This window comes from Gopherus evgoodei, chromosome 1, assembly GCF_007399415.2.
Source record: "Gopherus evgoodei ecotype Sinaloan lineage chromosome 1, rGopEvg1_v1.p, whole genome shotgun sequence".
Lineage (NCBI taxonomy): Eukaryota > Metazoa > Chordata > Testudines > Testudinidae > Gopherus > Gopherus evgoodei.
In genome coordinates this window covers 56,773,614-56,799,258 of record NC_044322.1, presented here as the reverse complement: position 1 = coordinate 56,799,258, position 25,645 = coordinate 56,773,614, and the positions used below count along the sequence as shown (strand labels likewise).

At 42.8% G+C, this 25,645-nt stretch overlaps 1 protein-coding gene across 2 annotated transcripts in view; it reads right to left on the bottom strand.

Annotated features, from left to right (window-relative positions):
• The window catches only part of RUBCNL (rubicon like autophagy enhancer), a 40,269-nt gene extending 22,779 nt beyond the window's left edge, over nucleotides 1-17,490 (bottom strand). Inside the window, exons 1-4 of one of the 2 annotated variants that reach the window (XM_030565234.1) lie at nucleotides 17,147-17,490; nucleotides 12,882-13,187; nucleotides 9,802-9,913; nucleotides 8,068-8,188 (exon numbers count right to left, since the gene is read on the bottom strand). In XM_030565234.1, the coding sequence (XP_030421094.1) occupies nucleotides 8,068-8,188; nucleotides 9,802-9,873 (193 nt within the window). In that variant the 5' untranslated portion in view covers nucleotides 9,874-9,913; nucleotides 12,882-13,187; nucleotides 17,147-17,490. The remainder of the gene's footprint in view (nucleotides 1-8,067; nucleotides 8,189-9,801; nucleotides 9,914-12,881; nucleotides 13,188-17,146) is intronic. The other variant, XM_030565227.1, reaches the window with a different exon arrangement.
• Between the last annotated feature and the right edge of the window lie 8,155 nt (nucleotides 17,491-25,645).

Here is a 25,645-nt window from a genome sequence, read left to right as displayed (position 1 = left end):
TTAGAATTTAAACTTTCGTTTATATCCTTTACAGTTGCAAACGTCATTTTTACAAAGACACTTACTGAGTCTGCAAATAGATAGAAACAGGCACCAAGTTGAGATCTTTATAAGGAATTATTTTTGAAGTATAAAATATGACAGAATTCACTTTAAAAAAAAAAGGAATAATGGATACCTATAGAATGCTTTTACAAGAACCTTCCCATTTTTTATGTGCTTTCTTTCACAGAAAAAATTACCCTTCTTGAAGCATTTCCCCACTCACTGATAGTTCTGCTGGATCCAGACCAGACCCTAGCTGGTGGGGACAGAAGGCAAGGGCATATGGTGCTTTCACTGCAGGCAGCCTTCACACTCACTCATACTCCTGCTGGATCCAGAGGAGACACCAACTGAAAGTATGGGCCCAGTACTGGCTCAGCCAGCTTAGCACAGGTTAAAGACTACACTGCTCTGCCTACACCAAGTTTTAGAATGTGTTCCTTTCAATCCCAGAAAAGACAAGGCCAAAATGACCATGAATCCACTATTCAGAATGGCAGCAGCTTTTTGTCTGGACCCTCGGTAAACAACTGTAAAAATCAAAAGCTCTATATGCTAAAATTTCACAATTTTAAGTGAATTACTGCAAAGTTGGAGGTCAACAGAACAGGGAAGAATTTGGTAAGATTTTTAAAAGCAGGTCTGACATCATGAATATGATGTACTAGTATGCACTGCAATCGGTAACTACAAATTATGGACTTGTAGAACCAAACATTTCTTCATCAAGAAATTTAGGAAAACCTTACCATCAGTCATGAAATGAAGGGCCCTGTCATGTGGCTGATGTTACAAGATAAGTTATCAGACCTCATAAGACAAAGAAATGGGCATGTGTATCATTGACAGCAGATAAGTTGATTGTGAAAGTCTGAGAATAGGTGCAAACAACAAGTTTCATATCCAGAGCAAAGGGCGATTTATTTGGACCAGAGGGAATGCCAAGAACCACAAGCGGAACAAAGTGGCAAGTCTGGGAGACCTTTGTCCAGGAGTTGTCTCCTTGGACATTGTCAGGAAATGAATCTCAACTAAAAACAACTGGCAACAAATCTCACTAAGGCCCACTCAACTGGGAGCCAGTATGTGCTGGAATTGTTTGTTAGGTAAGAGAGTTTACTAATTTAGGGACTCAAAGAAAAACCCCAGTCACTTTGCTCAGCCTAGCAGCCTCAATATTGTAAAAGCACATCTCAAAAAGAGAAATCTAAGGTGTATCTGAAAAACTGCTAAACATTAATGAACTGATCCCACTGCTTGTGGAAATCACGTTGCTACTGATTTGTTACTTAAGCAGCATAGACTCAAAGAGACAGGGACCAAAAGCTAAAAGACTTTCAAAAACAAAAAAAGGGCAGTACAGTAGAACCTCATTGTTACAAACTCCAGAGTTACAAACTGATCAGTTAACCACCCACCTCATTTGGAACCGGAAGTACACAATCTGGTAGCAGCAGAGAGACACACACACACAAAAGCAAATACAGTACAGTACTGTGTTAAACGTAAACTACTAAAAAAATAAAGGGAAAGCAGCATTTTTCTTCTGCATAGTAAAGTTTTAAAGCTGTATTAAGTCAATGTTCACATGTAAACTTTTGAAACAACCATAGTGTTTTGTTCAGAGTTGCAAACATTTCAGAGTTATGAACAGCCTCCATTCCCGAGATGTTCAGAACGCTGAGGTTCTACTGTACTTTGATTTGTTTTCTTGGGGCGGGGAGAGTGCACTTGCATGTCTCCCTCCCCAAATGCACATCATCCTTCATATAAGACAAAACATTCAAAATACAGCCTCTCCTCTACCTTTGACTCTTTTGCCACTCTTTCCAATCACAAATTCTGCCTGCCAGCCCCTAGTCCTGGCTCGGGTCACCCTGCCCCCCAACGTCATCTTCCTCCAATCCTGCTTTTGTGCTGTGGAGCATCTCAGGTGAAAATCCCAATGACCAGGCTGACTTCCCCCACCGTAAATTCGTTCTCTCCTCCTTTAGTTCTGCCATCATCCTAAGCAAACAGCTGTACTTATCCAATTTAATTGAATCCCACACCCACAATCCTAGCTGCCTTTTTGACATCTTTGACTCACTCCTCAAACCTTCTCCTCCTCCCTCTACTTCTTGCCCCATACAGGATCTCATCAATTTCTTCCAAGAGAAAATTAACTACATATGACACGGACTTACCCTTTCCCCTCCTACAGCTTGCTCCACCTTCTCCTCTGTAACAGATGTAGGTTTTTGCCTGCTCACCTCCCCTACTCTCTCCACTTCCATGAGTAACCCCACCCTATCCCATCTTCTGGTAGCCCTTACCCCCACTCATCTCCTTCCTTACTCTTCTTCTTCACCTCTCACCTTCACTGGTTCTTTCCACTCACAATACAAACATGCTTTAGTCTCTCTCACCCTTTGCTCCATTTTTCTCTCCAACTTCTGTCCCATCTCCCTTCCCCCAATCATCTGTAAACTCACTGAACCTGCTGTCCGTACAATTGCTGTCTGGAGCTCTTCTCCCCCAATTCCATCCCAAGATCTCTTCAAATTTGGTTTTTGCTCCCTGCACTCCACTGAAACCTCTCTTAAAGTCTCTAATGGCCTCTTCTTAGCCAAATCTCAGAACTAGCATTCCATCCTCATTCTCCTTGGCCTGTCAGTAGCAGTGGAGATTTAGAATGAGTGGAACCCTGTCCACAGCTTCATTTTCGGGGCCCAGCCAAGAAAAAACAACGTTCTCTGTCATCTCTCCCCACCCTCCAACGTTTTTCATTCTTTTTTTCTTCATCCTCCTCCTCATTGGGGCAGGGCGTTGGGGTGCAGGAGGAGGGGCAGAGGGGCAGGCACTGGGAGGAAGTTTGGGTGCTTAATGTGGGCTCTGGGCCGGGAGGAGGGGTGCAGGCTCTGGGCTGGGGCAGGGGGGCAGCGCTTACCTCGGGCGGCACGGCTCCTAAAGCAACTGGCACACACACCCCTCTGGCAGCGGCTCTTACCCACAGGCACCGCCCCTGCAGCTCCCATTGGCCGTAGTTCCCAGATGCTCTGGAGTCAGCGTTCAGGGTGGGGGCAGCACGTAAAGACACCCCCCCCCCCAAGGGCCGTGCTGGCTGCTTCCAGGAAGCAGCGTGAAGGGAGGGACTCAGAGCGGGCAGGGAGCCACATTAGCTCTGCTGGCACGTCTCTGTGTGCCCCTTAGGGGAAGTGGGGCAGTGGGTCTCTGAGCTCTGCCTGGGCTGGGGCAGTGCACGGAGCCGCCTCCTCTACCCCACCAGGGGTGCGCAGATATGTGTCAGCAGCCGGCCACTTCCAGGAGTGGCGTGGGGCCACCAGCCACAGCTTGCAGGCAGCCTGTCTGCTTGAGCCCTGCTGCATCGCCAGCCGGGACTCAGGGGCTGGTTGTCAGATATTTGTCCTGCATTTTGGGGGCCCCCTGTTGTTGGGACCCTATGCCACTCCACGGTTTGTTTCATGGTAAATCCGCTCCTGGTCAGTAGCCTCCAAGATAGCCAGCCATGTTGTTCTTAAAACATTTTCCTCATTTGACTCCATCTTCTCCTCTTACCTCTCTAATCACTCTTTCAATGCATCCTTTGGAGGATCTGGCTCATCCTCCCTTCCAACTTTCCACTGGAGTCTCACAGGGTCCTGTCCTTAATCCCCTTCTATTCTCCTTTATCTCTGGGTCATCTTATCTGCCAACACGAATTCAACTATCATCTTGATGTTAATGACTCACAGCTCAACCTCTCTAATCCAGACCTGCCTCCTTCTATCCAAACTAAAATCTCAGGCTGTCTCTCTGACATCTCTTCATGGATGTCTAACAGTCAGCTGAAACTCAACATCGCACCCACAAAAGCTCATGTTCCAATACGTCTGTTAGTCTATAAGGTGCCACAGGATTCTTTGCTGCTTTTACACATCCAGACTAACATGGCTCCCCCTCTGAAACATGACTAAAACAAAGTTCTTAATCGTCTCACCCCCACCCCCAACCACCCTCTTGCACTTTCTTGACTGCTATGGACAAGACCATCATTCCACTTGTCATTTAGGCCTGGTTATTATCTGTGACTTGGACTTCTCTCTAGGTCCTCACATCCAGGCTATGTTTAAATCGTTCAGATTTTTTCTGTGTAATCTCTCTTAAAATAAGGTTTTTCTTATCCATCCATACAGCTAAAATTTTCATCCAAGCTCTTTTCATCTCACGACTCAATTACTGCAACATTCTTCTCTCTGTCCTTGAGAAATGCAACCTTGCCCCACTCATATCCATTTAGAATGCTACCACACAAATCATTCTCCTAACCAGTCGTTTTGACCATATTATCCCTCCACTGGCACCTCATTCTCCACTGCAGGCATGAACTCTTGTCTTCACTTTCAAGGCCCTTCACGATCTACACTTCCTCCTACCTATCATCTCTCATTTACTATTGACATAAAATCATAGAACTGGAAGGGACCTCAAGAGGCCATCTAGTCCAGTCCCCTGCACTCATGGCAGGACTAAACATTAGCTAGACCATCTCTGACAGGTGTGTGTCCAACCTGCTCTTAAAAATCTTCAATGATGGAGATTCCACAACCTCCCTAGGCAATTTATTCCAGTGCTTAACTACCCTGACAGTTAGGAAGTTTTTCATAATGTCCAACATAAACCTGCCATGATGCAATTTAAGCCCATTGCTTCTTGTCCTATCCTTAGAGGTTAAGAAGAACATTTTTTTTCTTCCTCCTCCTTGTAGCAACCTTTTATGTACTTGAAAACTGTTATCATGTCCCCTCTCAGTCTTCTCTTTTCCAGACTAAACAAATGGAATTTTTTCAATGTTCCCTCATATGTAGATCATATTTTCTAGACCGTTAATCATTTTTGTTGCTCTTCTCCGGACTTTCTCCAATTTGTCCACATCTTTCCTGAAATGTAGCACCCAGAATTGGACACAATACTGCAGTTGAGCCCTAATCAGCATGGAGTAGAACAGAAGAATTATTTCTCATGTCTTGCTTATAACACTCCTGCTAATACCTCCCAGAATGATGTTTGCTTTTTTTGCACCAGTGTTACATTGTTGACTCATTTATCTTGTGATCCACTATGACCCCCAGATCCCTTTCTGCAGTTCTCCTTCCTAGGCAGTCATTTCCCATTTTGCATGTGTGCAACTGATTGTTTTTTCCTAAGTGGAGTACTTTGAATTTGTCCTTACTGAATTTCATCCTATTTACTTCAGACCATTTCTCCAGTTTGTCCAATCATTTTGATTTTTAATCCTATCCTCCAAAGCACTTGCAACCCCTCCCAGCCTGGTATTGTCTGTAAAATATATAAGTGTACTCTCTATGACATTATCTAAATCGTTGATGAAGATATTGAACAGAATCGGACCCAGAACTGATCCCTGCGGGGCGCCACTTGTTATGCCCCTCCAGCATGACTGTGAACCACTGATAACTACTCTCTGGGGACAGTTTTCCAAGCAGTTATTTTCCAACCATATTGATTCCTACATCCAGTCGGCCCATAATGTCAGCTTCTATAATCCACTTGTTAAAGTTTCAAACAAGAACTTTTGTGCTTTCTCCCATGCTGCCACTCATGCTTGGGAGGAGCTCCCCATAAACATGTGCAAAGCTACCGCCTTAAAACTCGTAGCCAGGATGCCTACAGAAAAACAGTTAGGCACTGGTACCACTACCTCTTACAGTGACCAAAGTTGTCTCATTGTTTCTTTCTACTCCATTCTGTCTATATCCATCAGATGTTTCTTGTCTTATACTTAGACTGTAAACTCTTTAGGTCAGGGCCAGCTTTAGGCCGATTTGGCCGATTCCGGGGAATCGGGCCCCGTGCCTAAGAGGGCCCCGTGCCTAAGAGGGCCCCGTGCCTTAGGCACCTTTTTTAATTTTTTTTTCCCACTTACCCTGGTCCCCGGCTGCGGTCTGCTCCAGGGTCTTCCATGGTCCCACTCCTTTGAGCGAAGCGCCGGCAGGAGCGCGGCGCGGCCCCGCTCTCCCAGCTAGAGTTCCAGCCGGGGCAGCGGGGCTTGCCGCGCTCCAGCTGGGGCTCCATCCGGGAGAGTGGGGCCGCGGGGCTTGCCGCGCTCCGGCTGGAGTGCGGCAAGCCCGGTGGCTCTGGTTGGAGCGCGGCAAGCCCCGCTCTTCCATCTGGAGCTCCAACCAGAGCGTGGCAAGCCCCGCGACCCCGGCTGGAGCTCTGGGCCCTTTAATAGCCCTCAGAGCCCTGGGGCACTGAGGGGCTCTGGGGGCTATTTAAAGGGACTGGGGCTCCAGCTGCCTCTGCCACCCTGGTCCTTTAAATAGCCGCTGGAGCCCTCCCTCCCCCATGCATTCCCCAGCACTCCTGCGGCTATTTAAAAGGTCCGGGGCGGGGTAGAAGGGGGTTTGGGGGCTACTTAAAGGGCTGGGGTTCCAGCTGCCTCTGCTGCACCCCTGACCTGCCCACACCAGTCCAGCCCCCTCTGCCTGCAGCCAGCTCTGCACCCCGTGCCCACAGCCAGCCCCTGCCAACCCCCCTGTCCTGTCTCCTGCCACACATCCCTTCAGCCCTGCCCAAAGCCAGCCAGCCCCACACACAGCTGCCCGCACCAGCCCTGCACCCCCTGCCCAGCCCGCACCCCCTGCCCTGTCTCCAGTCAACCCCTGCTGCACCCCACTGCCTGAAGCCAGCCAGTCCCGCACTCCTCTGTCTTCAGCCCTGCATGCCCCTGCTGCACCCCCCTGCGGCCCTGCCTGAAGCTAGCCCGCCCCACACCCGTCTCCAACCAGCCCCACACCCCTTGCCCTGCCTGCAGTCAGACCCTACCTCCAGTCAGACCCTACCTCCAGTCAGACCCTACCCTGCCTCCAGCCAGCCCCATGTCCACTGCTGCCCTGCAGTTTCCAGGGCAGTAACCTTGCACACCTGCTTCAATGAGGGGGGCAGGGAGCAGCTGGGACCAACACATGTGCACACCCCCAGGGAGTGGCGGGGACCCACACATGTGAAACGGCAATCATTAATAGCCAATCAACAGCATATATGATGCAATGTATATAATATATAATTTTATTATTCATAAAGTTATGGAAAGTAAATAATACATGACAGAAATGAAAGGCTTTTTTTTCCACTTTTTTTTTTAAGTCATCCCTGCCAGGGCCCCACCGAAAATGTTCGAATTGGGCCCCACACTTCTGAAAGCCGGCCCTACTTTAGGTAAAGACTGTCTTTTCACTCTGTGTTTTTACAGTGCCTGGTACAATGGAGTCCCATAAGTAGGACTCCTAGGCACTAAGGTAATAATGACAAAGAGATTATCTTTCCTTCTGAGGCTTTCAACGTTCTCTACTGATTTCTCCAGCTTTCCATCACATCATTTAAAGCAAAGCTTAAGTACACAACGGAAGGGACTGTCCAAGTAGAAGTAATGTGATTGTTGCCTCAAAATTTGAGTGTTTCCAATGGTTGGGTTTTATTCTGGGTCAGCACTGGCTAAAATCCAAGACTGGCTAACCCATCATCATAAACTTTCATCTTTACTCTGGGCTCCTATGTTGCCAACATCAGAAGTGTTACTTGTAATTTCAAAATTTGATCTTAAAAACTAATATATTCCTACTAATGGCTTCATCTTGCAAATTGTATTCAAGCTTTGTTGAAGTCAACAAAATTATTATTATTTGCATGAGTAAGGGCAAAGTCTTTATTTTCAAATACCATTCAGATTATTCATGGGAAGAAGCATTCATTTTAGCTTTTGAGCACTCAGATTGCTATTCTGACCAGAATGGATGGCAGGTTCTTCTCAAGGCAAGGAAGTGAGGCAGAGTGAAGGAGACACTTTTTTACTGACTCATCTCAACAGCCAACAAATAAATTTTCGATTTCAGGTCAGTTAGCTCTCGGTAATTAAAGAACTATACAAATCTCTACCATTTCTATTAACAGGCTGACTATCATGCCATGCAATCAACAATTAAGACTATAATTTAGAAAATCAAATTATAAAAGTCATACCTGAGAGATCTGAAATTTGAGGTGTCTGAGCAAGACAGCTAATCCTTGCTGGAGCAAACACTGTAGCATTCCATGAATACACTGACGCGGAGACAGTTACCTTATTGCTTTGCTTGGTCAACTAAGACAAAAAAAAAAACAAATTAAAAAAGACAATTGGATTATGGTGTTCTCTCAGGAGAACACTGCACAATGTTTTATTAAGCACTGCAGAGAAAGACAGAGTTTAGTCAAACCAGTGTTACAAAAATGCTCTAATCTCTGTAATATTGTTGCATTTCCATTGTTTAGGTCACAACAACATAACAGTTCAGGACTGGCAACAAAAAGTTATATGCTTCACAAATGTAATGGCCAATACAACTATTTTATTTTTAGTTATTTTTGAGAAAACAAAGTTACTAAAATACGTTCGGGGGTGGGGGAAGCAAAATATATAAGGGGAAGAGGAAGAAATCCTGTTTTTTTAGGCCCCAATCCTGCTGACACTTATGCACATCCTAATTCTACTACCATGAATATTATTTATTTCAATGTAACTACTCGTGGTAAAGTTAAGAATGTGCCATTTACAGGAATAGGTCCTTAGTTTGTGTTGAATTAAGATGTTTAAACACACTGGCATAATACAAAGTGTTAAGAAAAAAAAGAGGAACTGTAATTCTTGTAAACTAATAGTTGCAAGGGAGAAGCTGCTTAGATACATACTGTTTTTAAACTAAACAAGCTGCACCAGAGCCTGACAGCAGACAACAGTCCCGTTAGTTTAAAGATCAGAGCAAAGCACCTTTGGAATCTGGGAAGGAACAAGTATCCAAATCAAAACTGAAGTATTTTCATTTTAGCTGGAGAACAGTTACTGGGGACAAGCATATATTATTGTATGTTTGACATAGTTAGAATTCAATAACCTAAACCGTTAGGGAAATACTCCATTAAACACTGGATTTGCTTTAGACCCTTTTTCACAAGATTCATTTTTAAAAACTGACATTTCCAAACTTGTCATATTTAATACACACACACACACTATAAACCAGCACTATCAAGACCAACATTTCTTATAAGAACATAAATATTTAGCAACCAGTTCGTTTGATTAAAACTTATTTTGAGTACTCATTGTTAAATCAGTTATGCAGTAAAGAAGTGCTGCCTTTTAGGACACTAATGCCCTAATTATCACACACGTCAACACCACACCTTACTGCAAGTGTTCTACAACTATAACATTTACACTGAATATATTTTTACTCTAAGATGCTGCCTGTTAGATCTTATCAGAAGCAGTTTACTAGTCTCAGAACTTAGATAAGATATTTTAATTACTTTCAAAACAACTCCCACTTAAATGAGATAATATTTCAGGCTTTGGAAAAAGCTTGAAAAGAGAAACTCTCTTAGATATGTTTAGTTATCAAACAAATATTTTAGTTAGATACAATTTTACTGTAAAGTCTTAAATGAGTTATCTGAAATCAATGGCCAAACCTAACAGAGGTATACAATGCACAGGTGTAATCAAAGCTAACTAGTCACAACCAATTTTAGTTTTTCATAAAATAAATAATACATTTGGTTTTCAATTTGTGTTGGGCTTAAAGTCCAAGTTCATCATGAAATCAACAGCAGTTTAAGGATATAGCATCTACTGCATCTAAATTAAATGAAAAGCAATAACATAAGAGGATTTCCAGTTCATAAAAAAAAGGAACCAAGAACATGTTGCTTTACCTCTTGAGCACTTAACTGTTTGAAGGTCTGCGTTCTACTGTAGCTCATTAGTGATCCTGTGCGGATAGACATGATGGAAAAATCTTCATTTTTTTAAATTACCTAGAAGCAACTGAGAAAAGGTGATAACTAAATTAATCATGCTTTCATTTTGTTTTGCAGTCTTTAAATTCAGACAAATCTTTACGTACTGTTAAAGCTTGACTGTTGTGCAGTTTCTAACCTTCCCAATTACTACCAAGCACAATCTAGAACCTGCCTCGGCTAAGAGATAGAAAAAAAAAATATTGGAACAGCCAGTCTCTCTCCCTCTAACATCTATTATTCTAGAAACAACGGCTTGTTGTGTATTTCAACTCTTGCTTTTTTGCCCAGGATATCTGTAAATAAGATTTTGTGCTTCTTTAAGATTTAGCAGTTTTCGCTATCTTTTCCCCATCTGCACTCACAGTATTCATACATAAGATAAACTGCAGTTCAGAACAGATATACCACGCAACTGTTAATATACTGTCCACCAAACTACAGTAGAACGCCCAGCTAGTACCAGGACTGGAGTACGGAATAGGCATTACAGGGTCCTGTCTCCTAGAGTCCACTGAAGAGATCAGTCCCCGTTTTCACATTAGAAAAATGTTTCTAGCCCTCCTGATAGCAAAGAAAAGCTTGAAAATGTGACCTGGTGTAATTAATATCTGCAAACAGCTAAAACAATAGCTCCAAGTAGTCTGAATAGCCCCCCTCATCTTAATGCTGAAACCTACTTCCATACCCATGTGGAATGTGCTCAAAGGGCTAGACTGCCTTAATTCAGCTTTATCTACTATCACATGTGGACAGCATCGATGTTACAACAGTGGAAAATTTTTAGGAAAAAAATCTGTTGTGGACAAAACCTTAGGGCACTATTATGTCATATCTATTGAACTTGGAACACCCTAGTACAACCAATGAGGGTCTGTTTAAAAAAATAAGGCTGTGGCATGATAATGATCTTTTCTGTAAAAAAACAACAACAAACTTTATATTATATATAAATATGTATGGCTTGGAAGGATTAGATTTTTGTTAGTAAATGTCAATTTCACCATGTACACACAAACTGACACAATTATTTCCATCAATGATAATCAGAATTTACAGATAGGAAAAATAAGAAAAATGCTGCTTAAGAATTTATTAGAGTTTTATTTAAGAATATTTACTTTGCATATTTTGACACGAGGTCCACAATTTGTGCTTTAATGGTTACAAAGCTTTAACTTTTTGAATCTCAATGTCTACTATCGTGAAATAATTATTGTCTGACTCCTCACCAATTTCCCACAACTGTGAAAATATAAAATCAATAAAAACAAATGCTTAAATGTAAACATCAATATTATCCATCTAAAAAATAAAAATCTAATTCTGCCACCCACATATGTATTCCATAGTATTATGTAGCCCTTTAAGTGAAACTGACCAACCTTACAAGAAGCCATTAGATGATAGACAGATAATGTTCCAACAAAAATATTCTAAATAAATTATTAGAGAGACAAAGTAGGTGAGGTAGTATCTTTTATGCATCAACTTCTGTTTGTGACAGAGACAAGCTTTCGGGCTTACAGAAGTCTTCTTCAGGTCTTCTTTCCCAGACCTGAAGAAGAGCTTTGTGTAAATTCAAAAGCTTGTTTGTTTTATAGTTAAACAGGATAATATAATCTTTACTTTACATACAATAGAATACAAAGTAAAAATATTAGTTTTAGAAACACTGGTGAAGACTGAATTAAACCAGATCAACTGCTACCGAAGTCCAACTCTATGCTCCAGTATTTATTAATATTTGTACAGTACCACAGATGTGTGCTGTCTTTTACAAATAAATTCAAACAGTTTCAAGACTTGAGATTACAAATCTAGGGCAGTGATGCTTATAAAAATGCATACCTTTATCCACTGGCTTCAAATAACTATTCAAATACATATAATTAAATGTGCGTAAGTATTTGCAGGATCAGGGCCCTAAAAATGCTAACTTAAGAAAATGCTGTTGCAGAAATATCCTCTGATATATACGTAAATATCTTCTGATAAGGATCACTGTTCATCTTTATAAAGCAGATTAGACCAGGTTCAGCCCTGGTATAAAGCAGGTGCTACTTCAGTAGTCACATCTGCTTACACAGCAGCGTGTATAGTCCAATGTTTGTTCATGCAAATAATGAGCCTACTATAGATGTGTATGAAACATTTATAATAAAATGGAAAGATACGCAAGTAAGGAATTCTTAAATATCATTATGTATGTGAAAATTTACTCAGGGCCCAATTCTACAATGTGTCTCATGCTGAATACTTTACTTCTATGAGTAGTCAAATTAAGTCAATAGGACTACTTGTCAAAGGAAGGTACTATTCATGAATAAGAGGAGCAGAATTGGGTCCTTACTTTTTTTGTGAATTACTTTCACTAAAAACTAACCGCCACATAAAATATATATATTATCACATAGAACAAGATCCATTTTGAAGTGAAAGCAGCTTTGCAGCGAACATGTTTTCAATGTGAAAATAGCTATTTTACTGAATTTCATTGGGGCGGCGGGGAAACTGGCTAAAAAGAAAGTGAATATTTTTTCTTACACTTTCAGTTATCTAAAGCAGACAGATCTGCATAGACAGTTTTCTGCATATCTGTTTGTAAATGTAATATTTGGAAAAAAAATTCCCAAGTTTTCCCAGAAACCTTGCCATTTATGCTGCACTCATCGCCATGGAATCTGAGCACCTAAAATAAGGAGCAGAGAGCAGCTCTTTAAGCATAATTTTGGAAGAGGCTTATTTTTTTCTTCTGTTAAACATTTTAGTTATAACATATTGATCAAAGTAATTGCTGAAACATTACTCACAACTGATTTAACCAGCATATCACATTTTACCAGAAACACATACTAGGCAGAGGCTGATATGAAAGATGAGGGAACCCCACCTACACAAGGGGCAGAAGCAATACCCTGGAGAAACCCTACCCAATATTTGCCTTGGTGGTTCTGGGATTCTCTCAGGAAGAGGACCCCATTTTTTGTACTCACCTTTAGCTAACAGATGAATGAAGCTTGAAATCCCAGCTCTTGGAAGTAAAAAGGTTTCTCATCCTCTATTTCCCACTGGGTCCCATTTAGGGTGACCAGATGTCCCAATTTTATAGGGACAGTCTCGATTTTTGGGTCTTTTTCTTATATAGGCTCCTATTAACCCCCACCGTGTCCCGATTTTTCACATTTGCTGTCTGGTCGCCCTAGTCCCATCTGACAGGGCCATCTTGAGGAAGAATTTCTGGACAAGTATACCAGAAATCCAGTGACATAGCTGCGACATATCAATGATATTTTCATCCTCTGTAAAGATGAAATAAACTCACTCAGATTTCCACTACAACTTCAATATACACCACCCATGTATCAAACTCCCTCTAGAACATTCCCGAACCAGCATCAGTCTCCTAGACACCACAATCAGCTTCAGCAATAGAACCCTACAGACAACTATATACAAGAAACACACAGATAACCACATTTATCTTCACAGATCCAGTAACCACCCAAATGCACCAAGAAATCTTATCTACAGACAGGCACTCGGCTACCACAGAATATGTTTTGAGGAGAACCTCTGGGACACAAACCTAAACACACTTAAAACTGCCTTCACCAAATAAGGACACTCCACTAGAGAAACAGATCACATCCAGGGCCAGCTTTAGGACATGCAAGGCCTGATTCGAAAGAGTGCCGCCGAAGACAGCGGCAGTGATTGAGCTGCCACCACTTGATGGCGGCTCAATCAGTTGCCGCTGTTTCTGGCGGCACTTCAGAGGAGAGTGTGGGGTCCCTCTTCCGGACTGAACCCTCTCTTTTTGCCTTCAAACAACCCTCCAGTTTCATCACCAAGAGCGAGCTCTCTACAGACAGACCCACCAACTCAAAGTGGCACCTGACCCTGGCATAACAACAGATGCAAAACCTGTAGCCATATCTCCACTGCTATAATGACCATTACCACACACATCTTTCAAGATCCACATGTCCTACACATGCCTATCACAATATGTGGTATACTTCATCCAGTGCTCTAAATGCCCCAATAACTACTGGATAACTATTGGATGAAGCCAGACAATCACTATCCTGTTGAATGAATTCACACAGAAAAAATGATAAAAGACAAAAACACCATATTACCAGTGGAAAAACACTTTTCACAAAACGACCACTCCATATCTGATCTGTCAGCCCACATCCTCAATGGATACCTGCACACCACCTTCAAAAAATCAGTTTTAATAAAGATACTAGATTTGTGTCTCATTACAACATTCTGTAATCCACCAGCCTCTCTTTTTTGTCCTGTGACTGCCAGGATGTTAATGGGCCATTTCACCTTGAATGGTCCCTTAGAATATGCGTTAACTATTTATGCTAAACAAACTTTGTGCTTAGCTGTGATACTCTCAGACCTGATCAGAAGTTGGTCCAATAAAAGATATTACCTCACCCTCCTTGTCTCTCAGAGAAAAAAAGAGGGCATGTTTTTTTCAATCCTGTTAGTTCAACTCAATTGAAAGCCCTCTTAACCCTGGTTAAGATGCAAGCTAACATGTGGAAACAGTGTTAGCTTCTATATCAGGGGTTGGCAACCTCTGGCACGCGGCTCGCCAGGGTAAGCACCCTGGTGGGCTGGGTCAGTTTGTTTACTTGCCACGTCGGCAGGTTCAGCAGATTGTGGCTCCCACTGGCCACGGTTTGCCGTCCCAGGCCAATGGGGGTGGCGGGAAGCCGCAGCCAGCACATCCCTCGGCCCGCACTGCTTCCCACTGCCCCCATTGTCCTGGGACAGCGAACTGCGGCCAATGGGAGCTATGGTTGGCCAAACCAGCCAATGCGGCAGGTAAACAAACTGGCCTAGCCCACCAGGACGCTTACCCTGGCGAGCTGCATGCCAGAGGTTGCCGACTCCTGTTCTATATTCTAACCTAAACCTTCCCTCCGCCCCACCACACACACACCTTTTGGCAACAACAGGGCAGCTAAGAGGGCATCAAGCATGTTAATGGTGCAACTGAACTAGTAACAAAGAGGGCTTTTCAATTATGTTAAGCAAACAAGCGAAAATGCACCTTTTTGCCTGTCAAAACGGGGCTTTAGAGAGTGTAGTTCCAACTGCTTGTACCTCACCCTCATTTTCCTGTGAATAAAAGCAGGCTTTGTCTATGCAAGGGAAAATGTGGTTATGTCAGCCAGCTAAAACATTTTAAAACTACAACTGCCTTGTCTACACTAGGACTTAACATGTGTTAGCTACTAGAATGTATTAAACACATCCTTTTTTGTAGTGTGGATACACCCTCAGAGCTTGACTCTGCTACACTTCATAATTTCCCAAGCAGCAGCAGAGTGAGACTGACGTAATTCTTGATGGTTTCACTACTGTCAAAAGATCTGCAGACTTAGGAAGACAGCCCCAGACCCATTCACATTCTTTGCAACCAAAAAGGCAAAAATAAAATAAATGGGGGGGGGCTTAAATTCTTCAGAAATTGATACCTCAAGCCCACAAACACATTTGACTGGTAAAGTTTCCTACTTGCCACTTGTATTTTTTCCCCGAACCATTGAGTTAACATTAACTGATTCTAGAGATATGGAGTATTGAGTAGACCTATTATGCCTCCAGAGAAAGCCACTAACTTTGCATAAAACATAGTAAGTTAGGGGGAAAGCCACATAAAAGCATTAAATAAATTCCTGTGCATCTTACTGCCAAAAGATATTCAAACTCTCAACAGCTGAAAACATGCTGTCTCCTGCAAGAAAGTTATAAAAATACTTACAAGCTAAAGTAAAAAATAATTACAGAGAAAACAAAATTAAATTTTACCCTTAGTGTTCCTGTAACACTTCTGATTCAGTTAACACTAATACTATTTGTAGTCAGAGCTACCTCAGGTATATCCTTTGGAAGTCTGGTTGGTGGGAGGGTAGTTTGTGTACTAACAAGAACAGGTTTAGTCTCGCACAAATATTGCATGTTTCTTATGAGGGATTCTCCCAGCATCCACTCCTGACTACTTATTAGCTGAAGCAATCTATTTACAAGTATACCAGGGGAGTCACTCTATGCAACATCTGAATGACAATGTGGCTGTAACTGTTTATCTTAAGCCCTCCCTTGTCCAGCCCACCCAGTGCAGAAAGAGCCCCGGCCCCTATTCAGGTCAGAACAGGCTTTCATCAGTACTGGCAGTAGGAAATCGCGGGCTTGTGGCAAGCACCAGGTTAGGCTGACAAGGACAGAAAGAGGCTTGGAAGCCAGCGCGGCCCTTAATGTTCCCAGTCCCAGCCATATCTCGCACACTCGGGATGGAGCCGAAAGAGCGAGTCAGAGCCGCTCCCCTCCAACAGTCACTGTTTTCGCTTTCTGCAATAGGGGATGCGGCTGGATCATTTCAAAACCTAACCCTAGGAGCAGCCCGCCTCTTCCCGTGTCCCTCCATGCGCACCACCAGCAGCCCGGGGAACTGAGCTGCAGGGCCGGTGGCCTCATGCCACAAGCGCTCTGCAGCGCTCGCCACACCTCTGTGCGGCCATATGGCGCCCACTCACACCCCGCATCTCCATCCCCACAGCGCAGTAATAACCAGCGCCGCCTCCACCTGTTCCCCACCCTCCCATTAATCAGCACCCCCCTCCACCTGCCTCCCATTAACCAGAGCCCCCCCAGCAACCAGCGCTCCCTCCACCTGCCCTCCGCCATTAACCAGCGCTGCCTCCACCTGTCGCCGGCCCCCCATTAATCAGCACCCCCTTCCAGCAACCAGCGCCCCCTCCACCTGCCCCTCCGGCAACCAGCGCCTCCTCCACCTGTCCCCCATTAATCAGCGCCCCCCTCCAGCAACCGGCACCGCCTCCACCTGTCCCCCATTAATCAGCGCCCCCCTCCAGCAACCGGCACCGCCTCCACCTGTCCCCCATTAATCAGCGCCCCCCTCCAGCAACCGGCACCGCCTCCACCTGTCCCCCATTAATCAGCGCCCCTCTCTAGCAACCAGCGCCCTTTCCACCTGCCCCCCGCCATTAACCAGCGCCGCCTCCGCCGGTCTCCCGCCCCTCCCCAGCAAGCAGGGCCCCCTCCACCTCTCCCCCCAACCTCCAGTTAACCAGCGCCCCCTCCAGCATTAACCAAAGCCCCTTTACATGTCCCCAGTCACACACTCCCTCCACAACAGCAAGGCCCGGTCCCCTCGTCTGTAGGATCAGCAGCGCCCCATTGCCGTGCTCCCCCCCGCTCTGCCCCTTACCCCTGAGGCTGGAGGGCGCAGGGCGCCTCCCTCGCGCGACGACCAGCAGCTGCCCGCGCCGTTCCGCCCCGCGCGCAGGCTGGTGATTGTTGACGCCGCCCCGGTTGCGGGCCGGCTGCCCTGTAGGAGGCGAGCGCCCTGCTCGGGCTGTGGCTGCGGCGGCGGCTCTGGGGCTGGCGCAGGGCGGGCTCGCGTCGCTGCCCGGCGGGGTTACAACTACTAGCTGCGGCGGCGGGCGGGAAGCGAAAGATGCTGGTTGCAGTTTCCAGCCCTAGCCCGGTCTTCTTCCTGCCACCTGCCCTGACCTCCCGCTCCCGAGGGGGTGGGAACAGGGCAGGGGCTGTCCCAGTCCGAGCGGGCGCACACCCAGCCAACAGCGTGAGAAGAAATCCCACGCCCAGGGAGCCTTCCCTGTCCCCGCTCACAGACTGGGGGGCTGGGGCATGGCTGCAATGTCACTGACTGCGGGGCCGCAGGGCTCCTGTTGTAACACACACAGTGTTCTTACCCAGCCAGGCAACTGTGGCATCAATCCTGATACATACTTCAAAGTTTTAGGCAGGGTGAACTTGATTTAAATCACTAGACTCAGTTTCATCATGGATGTCGACATAAAAGTACATTTTTGTCGGTTGTTATAACCTTAATACATAGCCTACGTCCACACTACAGCTTTAAATCGATATTAGTAAAATCGATTTTATAAAACCGGTTTTATAAAATCGATTTTACGTGTCCACACTAGGGCACATTACTTCGGTGGTGTGCGTCCATGGTCCCAGGGTACCATCGATTTACGGAGCGGTGCACTCTGGGAGCTCAGTAAAAGAATAGGACCAATAACTTCGATATCCGTCCACACTAACCCTAAATCGATTTAGTAATATCGATTTTAGGGTTACTCCTTTCGTTTAGCTGGAGTACAGAAATCGATTTTAAGACCCCTTAAAATCGATTTTAAGTGCCTTGTAGTGTGGACGGTTACTGCGTTAAATCGATTTAACGCTGTTTAAATCGATTTAACGCTATAGTGTGGACCTGGCCATAGTCTTCACAACTGGGAGATAGATGTAGATTTCATTTTTAAGTAATTTATTTTGAAAACTTTTCAGATTCATTTTCTGATATAGCTGTAAAACTAATGATTGGTTATTTCATTTACCAAAGGTAATTGAAGCAGATATTTATGAAGTCATTGGTAGGGGAACTATCTCCAATTCAATAGGTTAATCATTAATATTTGGAGGATTTTCTTGTCATGCTGTATTAGGAGGAGAACATTACCAGACAGATATTTACATTGTTTTATTTAACTAAAACAATGTTACGTATTCTGGATTTTTTTCTTCAACAGCAAACAGATAATATTTTAACAAAGCAAGCATATGAATTTTTGAATTTAGTTAAACATTCAAGTTTTTTAAAATCAGGTTTGTTTTTGTTAAAATTGTTTAAAATAGTTAAATGAAATATTTTAAAAATCAATAATTAAATTCAGCCAGGTCAACATGAGAAACTTAAAATATTGGCTTCTGCAGCTAACTCAGTCGTCTTCACCTTAATTTTCCTGATTGTTCATAATCTGGAAAAGAAAAACAAGCTTTCCTTCTTTTTCAGGTCTCAAATGATTTCTTAGTGTGGAATGAATTAGCTAGGGATTGGTCCTGCTTTGAGCAGGGGGTTGGACTAGATGATCTCCTGAAGTCCCTTCTAACCCTTATATGATTCCAGTCTATGATTCTATGAAAATATTCTTTCTACACCAGCAGAAGAAGCTACTGCTGTTAAAAGTGAGATTATCACTTCAACAGTCTCTGAATCCAAGTGCTTAAGTGACTTCCACCAGTTCAGCTCAGGAACCAATCCATGCAACAAACCTCGATGCCAACTCTGCCCACATATCTACACCAGCGACACCATCACAGGACCTAACCAGATCAGCCACACCATCACTGGTTCATTCACTTGCACATCCACCAATGTAATATACGCCATCATATGCCAGCAATGCCCCTCTGCTATGTACATCGGCCAAACTGGACAGTCTCTATGGAAAAGGATAAATGGACACAAATCAGACATTAGGAATGGCAATATACAAAAACCTGTAGGAGAGCACTTCAACCTCCCTGGCCACACTATAGCAGACCTTAAGGTGGCCATCCTGCAGCAAAAAAACTTCAGGACCAGACTTCAAAGAGAAACTGCTGAGCTTCAGTTCATCTGCAAATTTGACACCATCAGCTTAGGATTGAACAAAGACTGTGAATGGCTTGCCAACTACAGAACCAGTTTCTCCTCTCTTGGTTTTCACACCTCAACTGCTAGAACAGGGCCTCATCCTCCCTGATTGAACTGACCTCGTTATCTCTAGCTTGCTTGCTAGCATATATATACCTGCCCCTGGAAATTTCCACCACATGCATCTGAAGAAGTGGGTTTTCACCCACAAAAGCTCATGCTCCAAAACGTCTGTTAGTCTATAAGGTGCCACAGGATTCTTTGCTGCTTTTACAGATCCAGACTAACACGGCTACCCCTCTGATACAGTTCACTGGTGTGACTTTCTTTAAAACGTCATCAGCAAACATATTTATTGAATGGTTCTTATTCCCAAACTGGGTCTCTCTTATGGCCTGCTGCCATTATAGGTTTTCCCTTCTAGGGAGAGAATGGTATGGTAGATCTCAAATCAATGAAGGCTACACTCAGAAAGACCTCAAGACTTCTCCCTTATGCTGCTCAAACAGTTTCACTTTTGTTTCTACTGCCTGCCATCCCGTCTCACATTTATCTCCAGACTTTTCTCCTTGTCCAGAGCTATTCAGCCCCCAATAATCTTCTATTCATTGAACTTTTTTAAACTTTGCACTTTAAGAGAGAAGTAAGGGATTGACTCTGTACACAAATTTGCAGAGGGACAATAGGGTTGAGGTCTGTTATTTCTCACTTCTAATTATTTATTTCTTTAAAAACATTTTTGCTGTTAACAAGCATGTTATCTCTGGAGATACAAATCCACAGTTTGAGAACTGCAAAACTAAGTATCTCTGATGGTATCTTCTAGACTGAGCACTGAGTTCCATTGGGTAGATAGAAAGATTAACCTAAATAATCTATACAGAAGCCCCTGGAATCCCATAAAATTGGGTCCCTAATCCATTAACTATTGGAATTTATTTACAAAACTTTTCTTAAACATTACATGAATATATTGTCTCATACTATAGAATTAGAATTTATTATCCCTATTCCATAATGAGATATCTTTAAGCTATAATGTATCTTAATTAAAACTATGTTTAGATAGGTTCTTCCTCAAAAAGCATTTTATCAAAAAATACAATTTAAATTTAAATAAATCCAATTTAAATTAAAAAAATCCAATGTTTTTATTTTTATTTTTTAAACAAAATCATTGATTTTTATCCACCCTGGTTTTAGGTGTCTCCTAATGTATAGTACAGAGGACCAACAAGGGATCTTGCCTCATTTCTGGTTGGCTAGCAGTTACCACATAGCAATTAGTGGAAATAAATAATAATTACGCTTATAGAGATTCACGTTTTTAATAATACATTTCAGTTTTCTTTGTGTAATGGCCATATGATGTTATACTCTCCAATTATTGGTTTTATTGTATATACAAATGTATGTATGTACAGTACCTAGTACAATGGGGCCCTGATTCTAATAAGGGTCTTTTGATTTTTCCACAATATAAATAATAGTAATAGCCCAATGTTATCCCTTTGAAGTGAATCTAATCTGAAGATCATTTGCCTGCTACATAATAAAAGTGGTTACTCAAACTTCTAATCAAAGGACACACCTTATTAAAATACATGCAGCTGTGTACTGGTTGATCTGTATCCAAAAACCCTATGACATCTGCTAATATGTAAAGATCAGTTAATATAAAGATCCATTAATACTGCATGGAGGCTTCGGGAAAGAGTAATTTACCTCAGTTTCAGTAAGGCATTTGATACAGTGCCACATGGGGAATATTAACTAAATTTGAAAAGATGGGGATCAATATGAAAATTAAAAAGTGAATAAGGAACCGGTTAAGGGGGGACTACAACGGGTCATATCAAAAGGTGAACCGTCAGGCTGAAAGGAGGTTACCAGTGGAGTTCCTCGGGGATCGGTTTTGGGATCAATCTTATTTAATCTTTTTATTACTGACCTTGGCACAAAAAGTGGGAATGTGCTAATAAAGTTTGTGGATGACACGAAGCTGGGAGGTATTGCCAATAGAGAGAGGGACTGGGATATCCTACAGGAAGATCTGGATGACCTTGTAAACTGGAGTAATAGTAATAGAATGAAATTTAATAGTGAAAAGTGCAAGGTCATGCATTTAGGGATTAATAACAAGAATTTTTGTTATAAACTGGGGATGCATCACTTGGATGTAACAGAGGAGGAGAAGGACCTTGGTGTATTGGTTGATCACAGGCTGACTATAAGCCGCCAATGTGATATAGCTGTGAAAAAAGCTAATGCGGTCTTGGGATGCCTCAGGCGAGGTATTTTCAGTAGAAGGAGGTGTTAGTGGCGTTACACAAGGCACTGGTGAGACCTCATTTGGAATACTGTGTGCAGTTCTGGTCTCCCATGATTAAGAAGGATGAATTCAAACTGGAACAGGTACAGAGAAGGGCTACTAGGATGATCCAAGGAATGGAAACCCTGTCATATGAAAGGAGACAAAGAGCTTGGCTTGTTTAGCCTAACCAAAAGAAGGCTGAGGGGAGATATGATTGCTTTTTATAAATATATCAGAGGGATAAATAACAGGGAGGGAGAGGAATTATTTAAGCTCAGTACTAATGTGGACACAAATGGATATAAACTGGCCATCAGGAAGTTTAGACTTGAAATTAGACAAAGGTTTCTAACCATCAGAGTGAAGTTCTGGAACAGCCTTCCAAGGGGAGCAGTGGAGGCAAAAGACATATCTGGCTTCAAGACTAAGCTTGATAAGTTTATGGAAGGGATGGTATGATGGGATAGCCTAATTTTGGCAATTAATAAATCTTTGAATATTAGCCATAAATATGACCAATTGACTGTGATGGGACACTAGATGGGATGGAATCTGAGTTACTACCGAGAATTCTTTTCTGGGTGTCTGGCTGATGAGTCTTGCTCACATGCTCAGGGTTTAGCTGATTGCCATATTTGGGGTCAGGAAGGAATTTTCCTCCAGGGCAGATTGGCAGTAGTCCTGGGGGTTTTTCACCTTCCTCTGCAGTGTGGGGCATGGGCCACTTGCTAGAGGATTCTTTGCACCCTGAAGTTTTTAAACCACAAGTTGAGGACTTCAATAGCTCAGACATAGATCAGGGGTTTGTTACAGGAGTGGATGGGTGAGATTCTGTGGCCTGCGTTGTGCAGGAGGTCAGACTAGAAGACCATACTGGTCCCTTCTGACCTTAAAGTCTAAGAGCAAACATCTGCTAGCCAGCTCTCAGAATCAGCTTTACTAAAGTGGCACTAAAATTAACAAACTGCAATTTCTGGTAGTCTCAGTCAGTACTAAAAATAAAGCTAAGAAAAACAGAACCAAAGTCGTGGTTTTAAAAACTTGCTGACAGTATGTAAAGTGATAACGTATATACAAAAAAGGAAGGAAACTACTAGCAACGCAAGCACCAGAGAGGACACAGAAGGCAGTGTAAGTTATAGAGGAATAATTGGGAACAGTAAACAGAAGGCCAAATCTGAGCTGTGGCTGAAAATTTGGGCTTTCAGAATTGGGAGTCATTCAGGAAGATGAAGTGGGCTGGAATTCTGGAGACCTTGGTTCAATCCCTGGTTTGGTTGCAGATTTCCTATGTCACTATTGGCCAAGTTATTTAATGTACCTTGTGCATCAGTTCCCCGGCTGAAGAACTGAGGTAATATTTCCCTACCTCACAGGGGTGTTGTGAGGATAAAACCCATTCATGATTATGAGAGGCAAATAAATATGAACAAAAACAGAAGGGCATATAGGTCTATTTCTGGTTCAGCCAGACTTTCTGTGTGACCGTGGGAAAGTCAGTTAATATTTCTATGCTTCGATACCTATGCCTGTAAAATAATCATATTTCCCTACCTCACAAGCATACCGAGGCTCAATTCATTCTTGAAAAGTTCTCTGAGATTTTCAATTATATAAATGCAAAATATCAGAATATCAAAGAGCAAAACAGAGCTGAAGAAGGGTAATGGCATTTAAAGACTTTCAGATCACTTCAGTGCATCTTTCTATCTACACTGCTCTCTTTAAAAAGGAGGTTAGTGTGCTCTAAATAGTGTAGGATGTTTGTCACAAAGCATCTTTGAAAAACAAATCATGTCTGAGTCATACTGCACAACTGATAAAATCACAAATTTGTATCTATTTGTGATTCATCTTGACTCATTTTTTAAAAAAATCTTTCCATCTTTGACTGAGACGAATCAGGTTCGACTAAGTGTTTACTCTGGTGAGGAATGACTAGATACAACCGAGTAAAGTTCAAAACCAAAACAGCTGTTTATTAATCGAACAAGCAACAAGGATAAATTGCAACTTGGATCAGAAAAAGGGGCAATTCAACAACTACAGATACTATCAGAATAAAAACATACACAACCTGGTACCAGGCAACAAGAACAACAACAAGGAACAAATTATAATTCAAATTGAGCAAGACAATTTATCAATTAAGAATACTATTAAAAATTATATACAAAACTCTATACACAACTTTATACACAACTCTATACAACTCTATACAAAGCAGGGAAGACAAACAAAGGAAGGTAATTAGGCAAAGATGGATTGTATACAAAAAATTAAAATGTTCTTACCACACTCCAGATGCAGCTGACCAGCAGTACAGACACCGAGTACATGGCAAATTGAAGGGATGTAATCCTAACACGACATGACACGAGCCGGCAAAAAATGGAGAAGACTCTGACTGAAAGGGTGATCAGGCCTTTCAGCTAACACGCGGGCACTTCTAACGGTTTTTGGCACGAGACACAGTTTTATCTGAAGACGCTTACTCATGTCGGCGTCGGATTGGTTCCCAGCTCCTGCACCTATCGGGTTCTGAGCTGGTGCCCTTTACGTCAGTAGAAGTTGCACCCGCACACTAGGGGCTGCACACGACACACCACTTTTGCAGATGGCACAAGTAGCACACGGCACAGTTGTAGCACACGGCCCTGCAGTAGCACATGGCACACAAGTAGCATACGGCCCACTAGTAGCACAAGGCCCTATACTGACCTTGTGCTGACCCTGTACTGACTGACGATTGGCCAGACCGAGAGCCAGAGTGTGAGTTTCGGGTTGTGATAATCTCCTATTTCATGCTCCTTCCCTAACTTCCTGTGCCTTCAACAGAACCCCTTTCACAACAATGCTCTAGTGACCTAGTTAAGGCCTTTCTGCTAATGGCATTGCTAGGTGTGGTGGACAACTACGCAAATGAAGAGTAAGTAAGTCCCATTCTTCATTGAACAACAGAGGAAAATAAATCCATGTTTGTGAAGTGGATGACCAAGATCAGTCTGCCAGCCATACAAGTTCAAGTTGTCTGGTTTGTGCTCCAAAAATGTATCAGAGGAAACCTGCTCCAGGAGTCTTTTCAAGAAAAGTGTAGGAAAGCTTGGGGAAGAGTTGTGTGGTGGACATGGGTGCATTAGAAATGCCTTGGATAGAAAATTCTGCTAACCAGGAAGAGGTTACGGCTTGTAACTGGAGCTGGGAAATGGGTCTTTTGAAATGTAGAAGTTCAACTATAACCAAGCAAGTTGCAGCATCTGGACATCTTTAGCAAATGAAAGAGCCAGGGTGATAGAGCTTCTCAATGTAGATGTGTCTGAGAAGGTTTTGTAGGCAGGAACAGGAGTCAGACATTTATCTCTAATTTATTAAATAAATTTCTTCCAATATGTTCAAGGCACTGGCCCTCACTGCAGGCTAGGTATATGCTAAATGTGTAGAGATTATATCAAGCTATGCTCATGTGTGTGGAGAAACTACTTTGTTCTTTAAAAAGAGGAATAGATAAGGCTTTTTCAACAAAAAAAATTAAAATAAAAGAGCTTAAAGGAGTTTTTTTGACTGTATAAATAACATGCTTGGGCTAAGTTCACAGGAGAAACTGCCTAAAAGGTGCTTCTTGCCGCTGCTGTTGTTAAATTAGAAGGAAGTGAAAGTGGAGGCCAGAATAAATGCATCCTGCAACTTTAACTGTGGCAATATTATCACACTTTCTCAATTCCCAGATAAAAACTACATGAAAATGAAGTTGAAGATTGAAAGTACATATTGTCAATGTAAGGGTTAAAAAAAAAAAAAGAATTCCAGGGATGTTATAGTTACCCCCAAACCAAGCAAGTCCAAGAGATTCAGAGACAAGGTTAACCTCTGAAGAAATCCAAACCTGTTAATATATGGGAATGCACAGTTAAGGTACCCAAACAATTTTAACTTTGTCCTGTAGT